Raw genomic sequence first — 20000 nt, 5'->3', positions numbered from 1 at the left:
CAGGAAGCACAGATGACAGGGTGTCCATAGTTACCCCAGTGATGTGGTTACCATGGGTACCTCAATCACGTAAGCTCTTATACGGACAGGAGGGGATTGGGAGGTTAGTGATAGCTGTGTTGTGGGCATGAACGTGAATGGATGGGCATTAGTGATGGTATATTTTGGGGATGGTCCCTTTCAATTCCTTCTAGTTGTAAGTGATGATCTCTATTGTGAAATGTAGCAGACATGGGGAAATTAGCGGGTTAGCTAGCATGTTACTAACATCTCGTGGGCAATACAGTACATTCATACTGAGTGGTGGATAAGCTGAAATGCAGTTTCATCCTCCCAGCATTCCTAAACAGAATGCTGGCAGTCAATACACATGCTTTAGCCAATTTTGCCCATCCCAAATGTGTGTGATGGGTATACTGTCTTTGTGTGTGTGCGTGAGTGTGTGCAAGTATGTCTGTAGTAGTGTATTTAGAGGACTTGGGATGGGATCAGGTCTGGGTTGGTTGGATGGATGGAGTTTGGGGGGGGGGGGGGGGGGTAACATACACTTCCTGTGTTCTCTGTCGGTTTCTCTTTCTCTTTCGCTTGAGGCCTTTGCCTCTGCCCCTCCGTTGTTTTCTGCAAGAAAGAGAGAAGAGAGAGAAACAAGGGACACAGAAAGGAACAGAGGAGCGACGAAAAAAAAGAGAAAGGAAACCCATCCCAGCAAACCAATCAAAGCACAGTATGGCAGGTGTTGACCAATGCCAGCAGACTACTAGGAAACGCAACTACAGAATATCACCGGAGAGATTAACCAGTCACTGCACACCACTGAAAGAGTTAACCAACCAGAGCACAGAAGTGAAACAGTTCCGCAACCAATCAGAAATGCCTGTCTTCAGTACAAGCCAACCAGGGTATGTAGAGTCATGAGGCTAGAACAACCACAGCTTTTCCATTCACAAGCTGTTTGACTTGTTTGACACTGTGATCACTAATACTGCACTAGAGGCTTTCAGAGAGTATAGCTGATCACTCAGTATGTTACTGTGAGAGGACATTCAATGTATGTGGGCATGTACACACACACACACACACACACACACACACACACACACACGTATTAATGTATGTGCACACACACACACACACACACACACACACACACACACACACACACACACACACACACACACACACACATGTTCCAACTAGATTTACTAATCAGGAGCCTTCTTGTCCTGCCAATTATAATGAGTGTACACAGCTGGTGCTGCTCCCATGATGCTTAGGTCTGGCTGAAGTCGGATAGAAGTGCATGAGAAATATATGAGAAATATATAAGAAACAGACCACCATTCATAGTTCTATCAATCAATCCTTCAATCAATCCCCTTTGGCACAACAGAAGAGAACAATGAAATTGCTCATAATGAGTCACCTCCTGAGTCATCTGGGGGAATCACTGAACTTAACCAACTGAATCACTGACAGTACAAATCACTCATTTGAATCAACTCCCTGAGTAATCTCACTCAATGAACCAGCTTCTTCTGAACAACCAAATTTGAACATCCGCCTGTTAGTCCACAGGCAAAAAGCATCATGGTGTGTTAAACATATAGCAAACTGACTCTGAGGGCCAGATGTACAAGGAAAGCGCTAATACCGAGTTTTTCTATGTGCAGAAAGCGAACGCTGTGCTTTGCCATACTGCGTGAAATTTAATAAGCTGTAAACAGTGCTCATCACCGCCCATCCTCGCCCCTCTACAACACCAATTGCGTTCCTACAGCTGAACCTCTAATTGACACATTTAACCGCAATTTGGATTACACCTGCATTTAACAGGTGCAAGTTTTTCACCGCAAAACAGACGTGCGCTGTTTTCATACATATGGCGGAATACCTAATCAATTGCTATTAGCACTTCACCTCCCCTGTGTTTGTGCGATACTCTCACTTTCCCCTGACCCTCCTATGAATGCATATACATGACACGGAAAAGCGCAAATAGCCATTCTCAGCTCCCGTGACAGGCAGTCAGCACTTTTTCCTCAGTGCGGCCTGTTTGTACATACCTCGCCATGTTTTTACGTGCACATTGCGAATCAAATACGCCTGAAATGGGCGCAAAAATGTTAGTACATCAAGCCCAAAGACTCTTTTGTCTGTTCATGATAGCAGCAGATCCAGGATGTGATCTGGACCAATGCAAATCAATTCAATTGAAAATATGTCAATAACAACTTAATTCATCTCGTGTTTACAGAGACCAGACTTTTAATCACCCTAGAAACAAGTAGCATTAAGGCAATGGAGGCAAGAAAACACCTTTTAACATTTCAAAAAGAGCCACTAAGCAGAAGCCGAGCTCTGAAGGGAGGACCAATGGCTTGGAGCCGGCAAGGTGGAGAGACAGAAATCCTTGCTGTTAGACATGATCATAATGACAATGTCACTACAGTGTGTATATCCCTTTATGCAGAGTGGGGTATAAACTGCCGAACTGAACAGTCTTACAGGAAAACAAAACAGATTAATGACGTACAGAACGCAAGTTCAAAAACCTCTCAACAAGAAACACACACACACACACACACACTTAAGGACCAGCTCTGTCAGTTCAATAACCTGCAGAGCAAGACAAGGCAAGTAACCTCAAGACTAATCAAGCTTTATGTCTTTACACTCACAAAGACCCTCAACAACACTCTTATCGAAAGGGCATTGACATCACTGCTCTGATGCAGAGTTTATAAAAGGAAACACACACACACACACACACACAGAAGCTTGTAAATTCCAGGAGTCCATAAAGACTTCACAAACACACGCAAAGACCCTAAGTGACTATCTTATCAGCTTAGGGCACTGACCTCTCTAACAAACTGACCTCTTTAACATTCTAGAAGAAACACACACACATACACAAAACACATAAACACTTGTCTAGGGTATTGCTAAATTGACTGTTTAAAAGGTTAAGGCTTTGTGGTATGACACAAAGGACATTAAAGCCCTTGAGATCACACACACACACACACACACACACACACACACACACACACACACACACACACACACACACACACAAACACAGATGTTGCCTGCTATGGAGTATGGGTCACCCAGAACTTTCTAACCCCAGATACATACACACGCACACATGCATGCACGCACGCACACACGCATATACGCACACACACACATACGCACACACACACACATACGCACACACACACACATACGCACACACACCCCCCCACACACATACAGAAACACACCTCCCCTATCCAAACTCACAAACATCCTGACCTACCTTTCACCTTTCTCTTTCTCCTTCTTTGGTCTGTAACAATGGACAGAGGAGAGAAAGACAGAAGGGAAGAGGACAGGAAAGAGAGAGTGAGAGGAGAAAAGCAAAAAAGATAGACAGAGACAGACAGATAGATAGATTGATAGATAGATAGATAGATAGACAGGAGGGGGAAAAATAAAGAGAGATGGGATAAATCGTAAGGGAATATATAATAAATGAGATCTACACTGTCATTTACTTACTGTTTTTATATAAAACTCAAATAACACAAATATATTTGTAATAGTTTCATGTGCTAATGTGTTTATAAAATATGTGTGAGTGTGTGCATGTGCATGTGTGTATGCGTGTGTGTGTGTGTGTGTGTGTGTCTGTCTGTCTTACCTGCACTCACACAAACTGTGTTCAGTAAAACTCATGTAGCTCTTGTTCTCCAGTCGGAAAGGCTTTACTCTCTTTACCTGAAAATACAAACACACACACACAAAAGCTTAAAAGCTTAATTTAACAAGACCAAAGCAAGCATTTAAGATTAATTGAGATTAAAACACAGTCAAGTCAACAGCAACTGCCTGATACATGATATCATCATAAAACTACTATAGATCATATGCAGTACCTCCCATAATGCATCAGATCTCAGCATAAACACTACTGCATACACACACACACACACACACACACACACACACACACACACACACACACGCACACACACACACGCACACAGAACAGCAGTCCTAACCTCGAGTGTGACGTTGTGTGTGAGCACAGGGGTACACTCGACCGCCTCGTCTGAACAGCAGCCGGCACAGCGGATCAGAGCCACGCAGGACGGGATGAAGATGTACTCCACCTCGTCAGGATACTCCGCCAACACGTCTACCAGGACCTCACGTGGACGGCACACGCTCCGGTTATATACGTCTAGGAATGGCATCACCACTGGGGAGGGAGAGAGAGAGAGAGAGAGAGAGAGAGAGAGAGAGAGAGAGTGACAGAGAGGGAGAAAGAGAGGGAGATAACGAGGTCACGGGGTCGCCTTCCAGTTAATTTTGGTTTTAATCTGAAAGTCACTTTGAATTTATAAATGAAAACATATCACATGTTAGACAGCAGAAAAAGAGAGCATGTGGGAGAGAGAGATAAAGAGAGAAAGATAATGTGTAAATGAAGGAGGGGGGGGGTAGAGAATGAGGGAAGAAAGGGAGAAAGGATAGTGAGCAGGAGAGAGAGAGGAGGATATAGGATGGGAGAGAAAGAGAGAGAGAGGGATAGAGAGAAAGACAATGGAGAGGAGGGAGGAAGAGGTAAGGGAGAGAAAGAGAGGGGTAGAGAGAGGGAGAGTAACAGAGAGACAAAAAGAGTGGAAATGAGGAGGAGGTAAACGAGAAAAGGACGAAAGGGGAAGAGACAAGAATGAGAGAGAGAAAACACCAGACTTGTGTATAGTACCTTGTGTCAGTGTGTCTGTGTATGTCCTGTGTGTCTTTCTGCATTCACCAGTGAGTGTGTGTGTGTATTAGTCTGCTTGCCTTTTTGTCTGTGTGTGTGTGTGTGTGTGTGTCTACTTATGTGTGCATGACAGTGCATGTGTGTGAGTGAGAGTGGAGGCAGTGGACCTTGACAGACAGTCTATCCCTCCACTCTGTATGTTCTTTCCCTCTCTCTCTCTCTCTCTTTTTCTCTCTCTCTCTCTCTCCATTCTATTGTGTTTTGGCCTTTTGTCCACACAGCAGAGGGTTCCAGAATGGAAACTTTTTAAAAAAGCAACTTTTATGTTGCTGTGTGGACAGGCAAAAATAGGACTTTTTGATAAACAATGGCGACACGCAACAACTTCTTCCAATCACCTTTCAGGCTGAGCTGCATCCTCCACAAGCTTCCACCGCATCAGTGGAAATAGCTATAAAATCTATTTTTGACTGCCAAACTCAATTTGTTTTGTTCTGACAAGGAGGATGTAATCTGTCGGAAACATCAGTGACTTTTGCTAGGTTTGTTCGATATAAAATGATGCTCAATATTCAAGCAGGGTAGCCTATTCTGTTCCACCAAAGTTGATAAGCCATTTGTGGGGGGTGAGAGAGAGAGAGGAGGGTAAAGTTGTCTGGCTGGGTGTCAGATTAAGTTCAGATCTCTAAGGAGTTGTGCAACATGAAACTGTGTAAAGAGGCAAGTCTTCACAATTCAGTCCTGTATGTTACACACACACACACTCACTCACTCACTCACTCACTCACTCACTCACTCACACGCACACACACACACACACACACATACATTACATGTACACTACCATTCAAAAGTTCAGGGTCACTTAGAAATTTCCATTCCACTCCATTATAGACAGAATACCAGCTGAGATCAGTTGCATTGTTTTTTTTCTCAATTAGGGCAGCAGTTTTCAGTGCTTACATAATTGCAAAAGTGTTCTCCAATGTTTTCTTAGTTAGCCTTTTAAAATGGCATCAGAACAGTAAACAGAATGTGCCTTTGAAACATCGGATGAATGGTTGCTGAGAATGGGCATCTGTAGATTGCATTAAAGATCAGCCATTTCTACAACAATCATTTACAACATTAATGATGAGAACAAGGACATTTCTAAGTGACTCAAAACTTTTGAGCGGTAGTGCACACGCAGCTGTGGCCCACTGGTTAGCACTCTGGACTTGTAACTGGAGGGTTGCCGGTTCGAACCCCAGTGGGCCGCGGCTGAAGTGCCCTTGAGCAAGGCACCTAACCCCTCACTGCTCCCCGAGCGCCGCCGTTGTAGCAGGCAGCTCACTGCGCCTGGATTAGTGTGTGCTTCACCTCACTGTGTGTACACTGTGTGCTGTTTGTGTTTCACTAATTCACCGATTGGGTTAAATGCAGAGACCAAATTTCCCTCACGGGATCAAAAAAGTATATATACTTACTTATACTTATATATACACACTCACATACAGTGTGCCAGCATGCAACTATTCCAATCCATTGGGTTTGTGTGAGTGTGTGTGTGTGTGTGTGTGTGTGTGTGTGTGAGAGAGAGAGAGAGACACACATGGAGATAGAGGTAGACAGCGTGTCTATTAGTATCCCACTAGATGGCGCTCTAGGAGTAACTTCGAGACAAGGGCATCACACACCTTCATGCACGCGCTGTCCCTCCTCCTCGGGGATGTGGGCAGTCTGTGGGAGACGAGAAACAACCGGCCGGTAAACATAAACAAAGCATAGGCATAAACAACCGGTAAACACATTACATAGGTAAACATCCTAATAACAAAAACATTTGCTCTACTAAATGTCAGTCTCAAACTAGACACGTCTAAACTCAGGATGGCTTGAGTGGGTAGCGGAGGCACGCGGGCCTTACGGGCCCTGCCACGCAAGAGTGTCGTTTTTTATCTTTCTTTTTTTCCATTTCATGAACAAGTGCACTATCCAAACGGTGGCGCGCCAAATACGGGGTGTCGCACAGGTGCAGCCACTCGGCAGGCCGAGACCACCGTCTACTGCTTCCAAGTGTCTCGCGGCAGCCGCTGGCAGGCAGCGTCGCCGGTGGTCTGATCCGCCCTTAATGACTTCCCGCGTGCCAAACTTAGTCCCGTCGCCACGAGCCCAGCTGTCATGCCAAAATACACGCTGCCTGCGTGGGACTTGCGCCAAACCACATTGCCTGCTCGTTCGCACAACTATTAACGGAAAACCAAAAGACTTTGCAGCCGTTGCGCTGTGTAGACCTACTGCTGTTTGCCCACCGGCGAGTACATGCCCAAGAGCCAACGCACACATCTAACGGTATTTCTCGAGCGCATTGAGGGACTCATGCAGCTGAGGCTGTTCTGCCAGCTCTACTTATTCAAATGCTGTGCGCACACACTCGGGTTGACTATGGCTGCCGCTGATCGGGTGACGGCTTGACCGGTTCCCCAAGAGTTCACCACTTTCCCGTTAGGCTCTTGGGTTCGCGTGGCGGCAGACAATAGTCAGCTCGTCTCGTTTCCTCATGGACGCTGCGTGCGTTGGCATAAAGCTCTGGTAAACTGTCCTGTCAGCGCACTCTCGACCTTTCTGAACTCTTGATCTGACAGCTCAGTAAAAATTATAACCATAATCAACCCGTGTACAAGAAAAGCAGCGTGGATTTACAGTAATGCTTAGTTTGTTTAACTTTCCTGTTAATACTAAACTTGATGAGACCGGCTGTGATATGTCATTGCAGGTTACAATGATGCTCTTTCCTCTGTGAATGTTCGAGAATGTAAAACTTGTTCAGCAGTGCCCTACATTGCTCGCGGTTAGGCCTAGATTAATCAGCCGGTTAATAGAAAATGACCCTGCGCCTTTAACGCGTAATGATCTCACGGAGGCGGTTCCGAGTAGGCCCGCGTCGCTCCGTTCCCGGACTCTGAACTTTGGGACATTTAGCACAAAAGCTCGCACTTTCACTTGTGGTAAAAGTAGAGTGCGCAATGCACGCGTGCATGGCACTGACATCTTGGTTCAGTCGACCCGGTTACGTGGAGAGGGTCTATGGCCGGTAGACACCGCCTGAGTTTGAGTTTTTAAGGTGCAAGCAATGACCTCGTCAGTAAAGCGACAAGGACAAGCAATACATTAACACTCCAGTTCAGTTAAGAGCATACTTATTCAAAACGGTGCCACAGCTTTGTACACACAGACAGACACACACACACACGCACACACTAGTAGCACATTACCTTTATAGCCGACAAACACACGAACGTCACGAAAAGGAACCGCATCAGGATGCCAGCAAAGTTCATGATTCAGAGAAAATAATATAATTAATATCCCATACGGCGACACTGCTGGTCGCCGGCGCACGAGCACATATGTATTGGAAAGGTCTGTCGCTGTGAGAAGTTCCTCTGGGTAGTGGGTATCTCCGTTACAGCAGCTATGAGCCCATGCCGGTGTGCTCCGGGACGGCCGGGCCACTGGGATATCCCGCGCTCAGCTGTTGCCAATGATCTTGAGAATATCCAGAAACAGAAGCAGCCAGTACCGTCTCACATTGTTCTGTACACAGAGGTTTGCCTCCGTTGCTTCTGCAAGAATCCACATCACAGAAAGAATCCCATGCTCGTGCCACCCTTCTCCAAGCGCGCAGTCAGTGGCTAAACGTGCAGGAGAAAGGTGGCGGAAAAAAGGAAAACAACTTTTAAATTCCCTCTGGTAAGTTCCAACCCGAATCAGTCCGGGAAATCTTGAAAAGTCAGCTGCTGCTATCCGCCAATGTCCCCTCTTTCACCAGCCAGCGCACAGTTACACTTCCTGTTGAGAGCGCCGTGCTTTACTTCTTTCTCGTGTCTCTGCGGCGTCTGACACATTACCCCCTGGGCGCGAGAGGTGTCCGTTCCGCCGTCAGCGTTGACACTGTAGCGCTGACGAGAGCACGGAGATATTGAAACTATAGCGTTGATTGCTATTGGCCGGCAGGGCTGGAGGGCGGGCCATTACCGAAAATTCGGTGAATTAACGAGTCCTCTGGTCGTTGCCAGACCTTGACAACGGAGATAAGCCCCACGGTACCGCGTGAGGGTCGACTTCAGAGTTCGCATGTCCCGTTGTGGTGGGTTGTCAAGGTGACAAACCGTAAAAAAGACACAGACTGGTGACGCTGCGTTGGGGGAATATTGTTTGCTTTGTTCAGGAATTTCAAGAGCGCTGACAACATGCATTGAAAAGCCTGATGGTAGTTTAACATCTTCCCATTCATACGGTATCTATCTATGGTATATCTACATTCTCGTCTTCTGACTCTTCTTAAAGCAAAGCACACAGTAGCCTACAGTAGTGTCCAAAGGCAGACTAATGCGGGAAACTAGGCTTCTATTTCAAACCGGAATGTATGATTCCGTTCTGCCCGTGTCTATGCGTTGGACCTGCGCTCCTCTTCTCAGCGCCAGCTAGTCTTGTGGCTTTATACTTTACACTTCAATGGATTATAAATATCAGCACGGGTCAAAGCCCGCCTGTGTGTGCGCGAGTTAAACCGTAATACCGGCTCCATCACATGATGGGCTCTCCGGCCAGCACCTCCGGGAGGAGGACGCGTAGAGTGTGAAAGCATATTAAGGGCGTGATGGTGTGCGTGTCCGTGTTCACGGCCACGTACAGGTGTGGGAGGGAGTATGTGTGTGTGTGTGCGCGTGCGAAATTACCCGGTTCGAATCGGCTGGCGCGCGCTGGACATGTGAGCTGCGCCTTCTCCAGCCAGCTGGCGCGGGGCAGCACCGTTGTCATGGAAAATCCTCGTTTCTTGTCCGGTCGCCCTCACGGCCGGCCAATCCAAATGTGTTAGACAGCAATCCGTCTCCATAGAGACACCAGAGAGGACGTGGTCGTGTCTCTCGTAGCTCACTGTGTTTGACATTGCCTTCCGCAGCTGATGTATTGAACTTAATATTTTGTTAAGAGTAGGAAACCTAAGGCTACACCACAAACAGTCCTGGCGATACAGATGACCAAGTGTCAGGTTCAGATACAATAAGGCTACTACTATTATCATATGCGCAATATTAGGGCGAATGTATGGTCTGCTTGCTCGATGTAGATTATAGTCTATTAAGTGGAAAGCAGAATACGGCTGAAATAGCCTTCTGAACCAGAGATGTCGGCTCCGTCTCGGCGTTAATGGGATTAAATACAGAGGCGAGACTCGTACCCTTTGGATTGGCCAGACCCTCTTTAATACGCCACTCCACTGCTCTCGCTGTCTCCCTGCTTATGATTCTTTATCTCTCCTTGCCTTTAACCCCAGCCTTCCTCGAGGCCTCTCATCGAAGCTGTCCGGACGCCCTCTCCCGGTAGCCACCATTACGGCATCTTCCTGCTACATTCACCCTTTCTGCGCTGGCTCTGTTTGTATGTTATCAATATTGTGGATATCATGTATAAACCGTCTGTATGTACCATGATAAATTGTAAATCTTGATGTGTGTATGAGATTATCTCTCATCCTCTCCTCCATTTTCGTCTTCCCCCCTTTTTAAGCTCTTTACCCTGTCGGCCCAAATCAGATTCACCCTCCTTATGACTAGAGATTTCCTTACACACACACACACACACACACTCACACACACACACACACACACACACACACACACACACAGACACATGCAAACACAAACTAACACACAGGGAAATATAATAATAATAACAATAGATAGAGAGAGGGACAGAGAGAGAGAGAGGGAGAAAGGACACACTATAAAAAAAATAAAATCTAAAGTGTTATTATTCTTATATTAATATCAATATATTTCATAGGCCTATTGTTTTTAGTAAAGAGACTTACCAAGCACTCTCTCATTAGATCCTTTTGACTAAGAGTTTGACTTATTTTAAGGAGTCTCAAATTTGCTTAATGCACTGGCAGCCAAATTTGCTTGTTTTCATGATGAGACACTTAGAATAAGTCAAACTCGTATTAAATTAAGTCAGTCGTTTTTACGAGAAAGTGCAAGGTAAGTCTCTTTATACTGAAAACAATTTTTTGATTTTGATATAAGATTAATAACACTTGGTTTTAGGGGCGCCGCTAGGAGGGGGAAAGTTTAGACGATTCTAAGGGCCCAGCAATGACAGGGGGCTCCCAGAGAGCCCCCGATAATACTATATATTATCAGGGGGGCCCAGAATTATTATCTGTCATAGGGCCCACATTTTCTAGCAGCGCCCCTGCTTAGTTGGATTTTTATTAGATAAACAGTTTTTGCAGTGCATGCCCAGGGAACATCTGCATCTATCTGGTTCTTGTGCCTGGGTTTGTATGTACAATCATGACATCATGATTTCGTAGTGTACTGTATGTAGTGTGCATAGTGTGCGTGTGTATGTGTGTGTATGTGTGTGTGTGTGTGTGTGTGTGTGTGTGTGTGTTTGTGTGTGTGTGTGTCTGTGTGTGTATGTGTGTGTGTTTGTATCTCTGTGAGCTATTTTTTTGTTGTGGTCACTCAGTGGATGAGTGAGGTATCATGGCAACAGCTGTTACATGCCCTAAGTAAACACAAGCTTTCCCTCACACAGACACACACACACACACACACACACACACACACACACACACACACACATATGCATTTACAACCTTACATATGTTTCATATACATGCCTGTGATCTGTGATGTGTGTGTGTGTGTGTGTGTGTGTGCATGTGTGTGTGTGTGTGCGTGTGCCTATGTGTCGGTATGTTAAACTGAGCTCTTATACAGACTGTGACAGATTATTGGCTTGAGCACAAAGCCATCAGTTTGAGTAGTTAAACTTTAATCATCCAATAACTCACTGTAATTTCATGTCACACACACACACACAGATGCACACACACACATACACATACTGTATGCACACACACACACACACACACACACACACACAAACACACACACACACAGATGCACACACACACACACAGACGCACCCACTTAATTCGACCCCTGACCCTACCAGTTGTGGGGAACGTGCCGTACTTCTCTCTTTATGTGTCACCCTGGAAACCTCTCTAAATGAGGAGAAAACACACACACAAAACACACTCACATTCACACACACACCACACACACACACACACACACACACACCACACACACACATGCGCACGCACACACACACATACACACACACACACACACACACACAGATTGGTCATGTTCGCCATATCATCTTTAATGGCCAAACTGCACTTAGAGTCGTTGTTTGATTGTGTTTAATGTTGCTTGAGTTACTCATGTTGGCCTGCTGCCTCAGCTCCAGCTGGACAGGGTCTCCTCTCACGCTCATTTATTTGAGCAGATGCGCCATCCAAATGGACATTTTATGAGTGAATTTCTCTATCGATTCACATTTGAATAAGTTTAACAAACAACAGCAGCAGCAATGTGTTGGAAGTATAAAAATATGTAAATATAATATTTAAAGGCAAAATAGAATTAAAAAGGGAAGGATAACAAGAAGAAATAATGAAATAAGATGACAAAGGCTAATATAATATACATACAGCAAGTCAACAATTTCACACATGACACATGGCTTATTGGTATATAAAATCATTTGTTTATTAAATGTAAAAAATAGCAGCTGTAAAATGTAAATGTGAAAGAATGCACAAGTCTACGTGTTGCTCCACATGAGTAAGTGGAGGACATTGAGTGGAGGTATCAGCAGAGGAAGAAAAAATATACCGACGAACATGCTGACATGGGTGGAACCCCCCGACACACGCACGCACGCACGCACGCACGCACGCACGCACACACACACACACGCAGCTATTTGTGTTTGACAGGTCCCCCCCACACACAGAGATAGCTGAGTCAGATTTATAAAAGGTCTCTTATTTCTCTCAGTCTGGTTTTCAAATTATCCTTTCACCGACCCTCTTGACGACAGTCTATCATCTCCTCTTTTTTTATTGTAACTGCTGCTTCAGTATCTTTTAACATTTTATCAATCTGCCCAGGTTACTTTAGTGGTGATTTATATACATATCTCTCTCTCTCTCTCTCTCTCTCTCTTTTCTCTTCCTCTCTCTACAGTATCTCTCTATCTCTCTCTCTCTGTCTCTCTATGCTGAAGTGAAGTTTTTACTACTATTATTGTTACTGTTTGGCCACTGTATTGCCATTTCTACTCTAATTACATAAACATGAGATCTTGACATTATTGCATAAAGATAGATTGTGTTTGGTGTTGTCATGTCCACTTGTGGTATAACACTTTTAGATATGTAATCAAGGTGACAAATGTATACCGGTATGTGTAGTATGAGACACTCTCCCTACATTATCTAATGGCTGAGTGGATCCTATGGATCATCTGTTACGTCCCACCTTTGGGTAGCCTTATTGGGGGGACCCACAACTGACCCAAATGACCGTTTTTCTCGATTTCTTAGATGCGTTTAATGAAACTGGGATCCACTTGATCTTGATCTTCACCTTCTTAGTACAGCAAAAGTCATTCTTTGCAAATGATTTACACATTTTCATAGGTTTAACACATGTTTTACATCCTTTTTCAAAACATTTCACACAGTTCTCATACAAAGACTCCAAACTTCATTTAACACAGTTCTTATACAAAGACTCCAAACTTCATTGGATTAACTGTGTTGGAACAAATGGAAAACTGCTCACAGCTAATAGATATTGCTTGCAAAATTCTGAACTTGTAATGTCAATGTGTGAATCTCCTTTGCACAATTCTTCAACCAGCAATCATTCATTATCCATAAGAGATACCATGTTTGTTCTGTGTTGCTATTTGCAGGTAGTGCTCTAAGGCACATTTAGATAAAGTTCTGTATTGCCTATTTGGTGAAGAAAACAGTACAAAAGCTGGCAAGTCCAGGTGTTTAGGTGTCTATTTCAGTGAAAAATAGTGACGTTGTAGTTCAATGAAATTTGTCTTGCCTACTGTAGGTGCTTACTGTAGGTCTTATCAATGACAGTTAGTACATCTTGGGAGGAATGAATACAATTCATTTTTATTCAATACATTTAGTCTTTTCACAGTTTTATGGCACTATGGCACAGACATAGCAAAAATTAAGGCTGACACTCCTCATTTTGAGAACTATGTTTTGCATTTTGTTGTCCAGTGTATAATGATTGATTGAAATCACACAGTGATTTGACCACAAGATGTGTTGTTTGAAGGCAAACATTGCTTTTGCTGCATGTTTTAAATGTTTTGAGAGTGTTAGTTTGCAAGCAAAATGTGGCATTTTGGCCAAAGTGCTTCTGTTTAGACCTGTGTGTTACAGTTTCTCTTGATTGCTATAATGCTTGTGTCAACTCTTACATCACGTTGTCAAAACAGTTAACACACAGGTCTAAACAGAATCACTCAAAATGACACATTTAGCTTGCAAAAAACTCTAACACTCTCAAAACATTTAAAAGACACAGCAAAAGCAAATTTTGTCTTCAAACAACACATCTTGTGGTCAAATCATTGTGTGATTTCACCAAATAGACAATACAGTACTTTCGCTAAATGTGCCTTAGATCCACAATACAGAACAGACAAGGCAAAGATGTGAAAAGATGTTTTCCTTTTGTTTAGCACGGGGAAACCAATAGAGTTTGGGGACTTTGAATGACATCTGTATTAACTGTTTTGCAAAAGGGTGTGAGAACTGTGTGAACCCAATGAAAATGTGCGAACGCATTCGCAAGAGATGACTTCTGCTGTGCAAAGAAAGTGTTAATGAAGACCAAGTGGATCCCAATTTCCTTAAGCAGGTCAAAGCAATCGAGTAAAACTGTAATTTGCAAGCAATATTAGCTGTGAATACATGTTTATCATTTGTTTCACAGAGTTAAACCAATGCAATGTCTTTATGAGAACTGTGTTAAATGATTTGAAAAAGGATGCCAAACATGAGTTAAACCAATGAAAATGCATTAAATAATTTGCAAGAGATGACTTCTGGTCTGCTAAGAAGGTAAATATCAAGATAAAGTGGATCCAAGTTTCATTAAAAGCATCAAAGCAATCCAGAAAAACTGTAATTGTTTTGAAAACATAATGGGCTCTATCTTGGCGATCTAAAGGTCAGTGCAAAGCGTGTCTCTTTTATTGAACAATGCGCTCAGGGGTGTGGCAATTAACAACCTAAGGTGTGGTCTGGCGCATTATCTAAAAATCGCTATCTTGCACTGTCTAAAAAGCATTACGCCACTGACTAAGAAAAACCTGGTCTATAGCGAAAGGCGCATATGAAGCACAGCTGAAGACGTACTGTCACAAGATGTAAACAAAGTATATTAACAAAGTATAAATTATATTAACAAAGTATAAAGACTACAGAAAACAAGTACAGAACATAAAAACAAGACAAACCCCCAGGCTTACAAACAGCGCTGGGAGAACTCACACACAGCCTAGGAAACATTTACAGCCTTATCATCCTACAGATGATGGGCTAATTGTTTTGATGACATTTTAATCACATTTTAATTGTCATGCTATATTTAAACATCCTTTACTCAGGTTAGTGTGTGTGTGTGTGTGTGTGTGTGGTTGCTAATTCAAACCTATTTAAATCTATTTATCCTCTTGGGCCTATTTTTGTGCATTGTAATTTAATATCTTTTTGGGACCTCAAACCTGTCTGAATTTCTCTTGCCTGGGTGCCAGTCGAACTTAGTCCCGCCCACAACATTTGAGGTCGGGAAGTTCGGTCTGGCATTGCTCCGGTGTGCAGCAACTATGCTTGCCCAAGAGCTGGGCGGACCAATCAGATCGTGCTTTACGATGATGGACAGGTGAGCAACAGCGCCTCGTCTATCACGTCATCTGAGCACGCTTAGGTTGATTATGTTTGCAACAAAAACGCTGTGGCTAGGTGACAGATGGCTTCTAAGACCCCATATGGAAAATGCATATTATTTCAATGATGTTTTATCACTGAAAACGATTATTTCTGAAAACTTTGGCCAAAGTTGAGATGTGGGAAAACTCATGGTTTTACTTTCATCAAGGGAAAACAGCGTGTTGCATTCGTTTGAAATCTCTGATTGACCACCTGTTCGAGGGATTTGCGACAGCCTTTCCCAGCTGTTTATAACATGTTTGTAGCATATCAGTGTTCAATGGAATTATTTTTAAAAACGGAGGGGATATAGGCTATCAGTTTTTTCCTAATAGCCTACCCTACTGTATCTCTTAGATTTCGCTAATGAGTGTTGTAGGAGATATTGACGGCACAATAACTTTTACAAAAGGCCTGAAAACAATGTTAAGGCATTTGTGGAGAAGAAGGATGGTTTGTGTGTTTTCTTCCTACACCTCACGGTAAGCTATTTCGTTATTCTGATTGGTTAGGTCTATCCAATTGAGTGCAGAGGCATTCCCCCCTGTATCGGTTGAAACAGGCCCCATAATTACATCCCAATGGAGCAGTATCAGACTCATATTCTGACTAGAATTTGAGTGTGACAACGTCCAGCTAGAATTTCTCCAAGGAACACCAGAGATCAATCTCTGATTTGTGAATGGATGAGTCAGTAAATAAACAGCACATCATGTCTGACATATTCCAGACTCCTTTTCCATTCCTCCCTGATACATCTCTGTGGGGAAAGGTTCCCATTTTAACAGCACATTTTTATTTTTATACACAGTTTATGATGTGTTTTCTCTCTCTCTCTCTCTCTCTCTCTCTCTCTCTCTCTCTCTCTCTCTCTTTCTCTCTTGTACTCCAAGTCCATTTTGTAACAATTTCAGGAATAGAGCCAGTGTCAGTGAAAAATTGTATCAAATATTCTCTAAAATTATCCACCTTATGGCCTAACGATTTGTTTTCTTTTGTGGAGAGTGTGTTGTGCAATGTGTGTGCTGGGCGGATGTGGTCTGGAGCGGCCGGTGCGGTGGGATGAGACCCAGTTGTCTCCGCTCCAGGAGTGTGTGGTCACGGAGGACGGGGTTTGAAGTCTACCATGTATGACGGGCCAGAACGTTCTCAGCAGGTTGCTGCTAAAGCGTTTGGAGCTCTGGTGCTGCTAGGGCCAGGTTTCGTCTTCTTGTTTAATGATACAGTAGGTGTTATTAGTCTGTGTGTGTCTGTGTCTGTGTGTGTGTGTGTGTGTGTGTGTGTGAGAGAGAGAGAGAGAGAGAGAGAGAGAGAGATAGTGTGTGTGTGTGTGTGTGTGTGTGTGTGTGTGTGTGTGTGTGTGTGTGTGTGTGTGTGAGAGAGAGAGACAGAGAGAGAGAGATAGTGTGTGTGTGTGTGTGTGTGTGTGTGTGTGTATGTGTATGTATGTATGTTTTTGGAATGTGATGTACTATGGAGGCTGTGTGTGTGTGTTACTCCCAACTCCAAGTGCTGGGAAAATACCGTACGCTTCTATCTTAACTTTGGCACCTTTGAGTTTTATCAAAATATACTAAAATCAGTGGTTAATGTGTTTCAGTAATTTGTTTCAATACTTGAATGTCTGCCATGGCATCTGCTGTGCTTCAAAAACATTGATTTATTTGTGCTCACTTGAGGAAATCAATTTGCTTCTAATTGTGTCCTTAATAATTTCACAATGTCTCCATAAAAGGTTTGAACATGCGAAATGCACTGCAGGTCTACTTATTCTTCCTTCTCTAGTTCATCCCTACCTATGACAGGTTTGTTTCCAGTGTTTGACAGGCTCCTCTTTTGTACTGAACTCCCCCTTTCTACTGGCCTAACTTTTGTATTTTAGGATGGTGTCTTGGTGTCGTGATTCTTATAATTTTGCATATAAAATATTTCTACTTTTAGTGGAGTTCTCAGTATTAAAATGACTAATAGAGTGAAATGACTTCTTCTGTGAGCACTTAGTATTATGATTTAGTACCCTGTGCATTAATATGTTTAATGATTATTTGCTTGTACATTGGTAGTGCACTGGTAGTATTTTAAATGGTAAATGTAAAGTATGACAGTATTTCCACTGAGAATATCCCAATGTATATGCGAAAACATCTGGTCTACAGTACATGCATACAGATCAGGCATGCATATGGACTTTTTCACATCTCAGTGTTTCCTAGGTGATGGCCTGTTTGCTTGCAGTGTACCTCACTTTGGTTAAAACTACCTGCCAAATGCCTAAGTGTAAGTGTAGCAGTACTCGTTTGGTCCCATCCCCCAGCATTCAGAGCAGGGTGTGTGTGTATGTGTGTGTGTGTGAGTGTGTGTGTGTGTGTGTGTGTGTGTGTGTGTGTGTGTGTGTGTGTGTGTGTGTGTGTGTGCACTGCAGGCATACGTGTGTGCACATGTGTGCTTGAGCAACTTGAGCAGGACGTGGGTGTGTGTTCTTGGTGGCTGGAGTCCACAGGGGAGAGGTGTAGAGGAAGACACAGACGTGTAAATCCAGCTCGTCTTTCCTCACAGCATATTTTACATACATGTGAGATGCTGCTAAGCTGCGTGTGTGTGTGTGTGTGTGTGTGTGTGTGTGTGTGTGTGTGTATGTGTGTGTATGTGTGTGTGTGTGTATGTGTGTGTGTGTGTATGTGTGTGTATGTGTGTGTGTGTGTGTGTGTGTGTGTGTGCGTACATGTATGTATGTGTATGCTATGTGATAGATGGAGGATGAGGAGAGATATGGAGAGGGGTAGAGAGAAGGGGAGAGGAGAAGAACAAAGTACAATACACACCAACAAGACTGTACAAATGAACTGGTTTTCAACTCTGAATTACAATGCTTTAATAATTGATCTGAGATTCCCCAAACACCTAGGATATTGTTGTTGTCAGTGAAATGTCAAAGAGCACTCTAATTTTGGAGTTAGTTTGCTGCTTTGGCTCTTATATGGACCTGTGCTTCTCTGAGAAAATGTTAAAATACCAGCCTTTAACAATGCTCTAACATTATGTGTTTATAATACAAAGCTGAGGGCCAGATGTACAAAGAAAGAGCTAATACCGAGTGTTTCTATGCACAGAAAGTGAATGCTGTGCTTTGCCACATTGCATGGAATTTATTAAGCTGTCCCTTCATTACGTAAACAACGCTCATCACCACCATCCCTGCCTCCTCTACAACGCTAATTGCCCACATCTGAACCACAAGCGCAGTTGAATGGAGTTAACCGATTGCGACATTAAAAAGAATCAAAGTTCAGCGATCATACATGATGATATCAACGAGCAGCGACATACAGACAAAAAAATACTTAAAACTATTTACTGCACGTACACTAGGGCTATGACTTAATACCGTAGTCTAGCAGATTGAGAAGTGGATGTTGTGAAAGTGAAAATACGATATTAGAAAGGCAAATAAAAGTTAAGCTTTATTTTGACATTGTATCAAGAAAAGTGATGCTCTGAATACTGATTCAGCTGTCTCTGAAAGTGTTTCTAATTGACCCATTTAACAGCAATTTGGATTACACCTGCTTTCAACAGGCAATTCTTTCACCACAACAGATATGCGCTGTTTTCATACATATGGCGGAATACCTAATCAATCGTTATTAGCACTTCTCCTCCCTCCCCTGTGTTTGCACGATACTCCCACTTTCCCTCCCATATGCATCAGTGAGAAAAGTGCAGATAGTCTTTCTGCGCTCCAGTGGCACGCAAAATGCGCTTTAATTTACGTGCGATCAGTTTTGTACGTGCCATGTTTTGGTGTTTGGTGTTTTAAGCCCCCAACGTTGTCTTCCAGGCAGCACTGCATGGAAGGCACTAGGGTTAGGCAAGGGTTAGGGTTAAGGTTAGGTTTAGATGCCTTGAAGTCAACGCAGCACAGGGGCAGTCGTGACCTACTGGTTAGGGCTTCGGGCTTGTAGCTGCCGGTTCGATTCCCGACCAGTAATAATGGCTGAAGTGCCCTTGAGCAAGGCACCTAAATCCTCACTGCTCCACGAGCGCCGCTGTAGCAGGTTAGTGTGTGCTTCACCTCACTGTGTGTTCACTGTGTGCTCTGTGTGTTCACTAATTCACGGATAGGATAAATGCAGAGAACAAATTCCTTGTGTACGCAAGTATACTTGGCCTAGAAACATGTGCAAAATGCGTCAGAAACAGGCGGTAATTTTTAGTATATCTAAGCCTGATTGTTCTAATTTATGGTAGCCTACGACAATGTATGGTAGCCTACACAAACTCTGTATTACAGGCTTACAAATCACTGACTGAGTAAGAGTAAGATCATAGGTTGCCTGTATGTTTGGAGAAGGCGGTGTC

General features: G+C 43.5%; 1 protein-coding gene and 1 long non-coding RNA gene across 5 annotated transcripts in view; both read right to left on the bottom strand.

Annotated features, from left to right (window-relative positions):
• The window catches only part of vegfab (vascular endothelial growth factor Ab), a 14134-nt gene extending 5052 nt beyond the window's left edge, over nucleotides 1-9082 (bottom strand). The window contains exons 1-6 of one of the 4 annotated variants that reach the window (XM_042096629.1): nucleotides 8017-9082; nucleotides 6439-6481; nucleotides 4050-4249; nucleotides 3689-3765; nucleotides 3305-3334; nucleotides 547-618 (exon numbers count right to left, since the gene is read on the bottom strand). In XM_042096629.1, the coding sequence (XP_041952563.1) occupies nucleotides 547-618; nucleotides 3305-3334; nucleotides 3689-3765; nucleotides 4050-4249; nucleotides 6439-6481; nucleotides 8017-8082 (488 nt within the window). In that variant the 5' untranslated portion in view covers nucleotides 8083-9082. The remainder of the gene's footprint in view (nucleotides 1-546; nucleotides 619-3304; nucleotides 3335-3688; nucleotides 3766-4049; nucleotides 4250-6438; nucleotides 6482-8016) is intronic. The other 3 variants (XM_042096630.1, XM_042096631.1, XM_042096632.1) reach the window with 3 other exon arrangements.
• A 5814-nt stretch (nucleotides 9083-14896) lies between these two features.
• The window catches only part of LOC121712377, an 8118-nt gene continuing 3014 nt past the window's right edge, over nucleotides 14897-20000 (bottom strand). The window contains exons 2-3 of the long non-coding RNA XR_006032598.1: nucleotides 19324-19328; nucleotides 14897-14965 (exon numbers count right to left, since the gene is read on the bottom strand). This is a non-coding gene — a long non-coding RNA (uncharacterized LOC121712377). The remainder of the gene's footprint in view (nucleotides 14966-19323; nucleotides 19329-20000) is intronic.

Source organism: Alosa sapidissima, chromosome 6 (genome assembly GCF_018492685.1).
Source record: "Alosa sapidissima isolate fAloSap1 chromosome 6, fAloSap1.pri, whole genome shotgun sequence".
In the NCBI taxonomy this organism is placed as follows: Eukaryota; Metazoa; Chordata; class Actinopteri; order Clupeiformes; family Clupeidae; genus Alosa; species Alosa sapidissima.
This window is presented reverse-complemented; position numbering and strand designations above follow the sequence as displayed.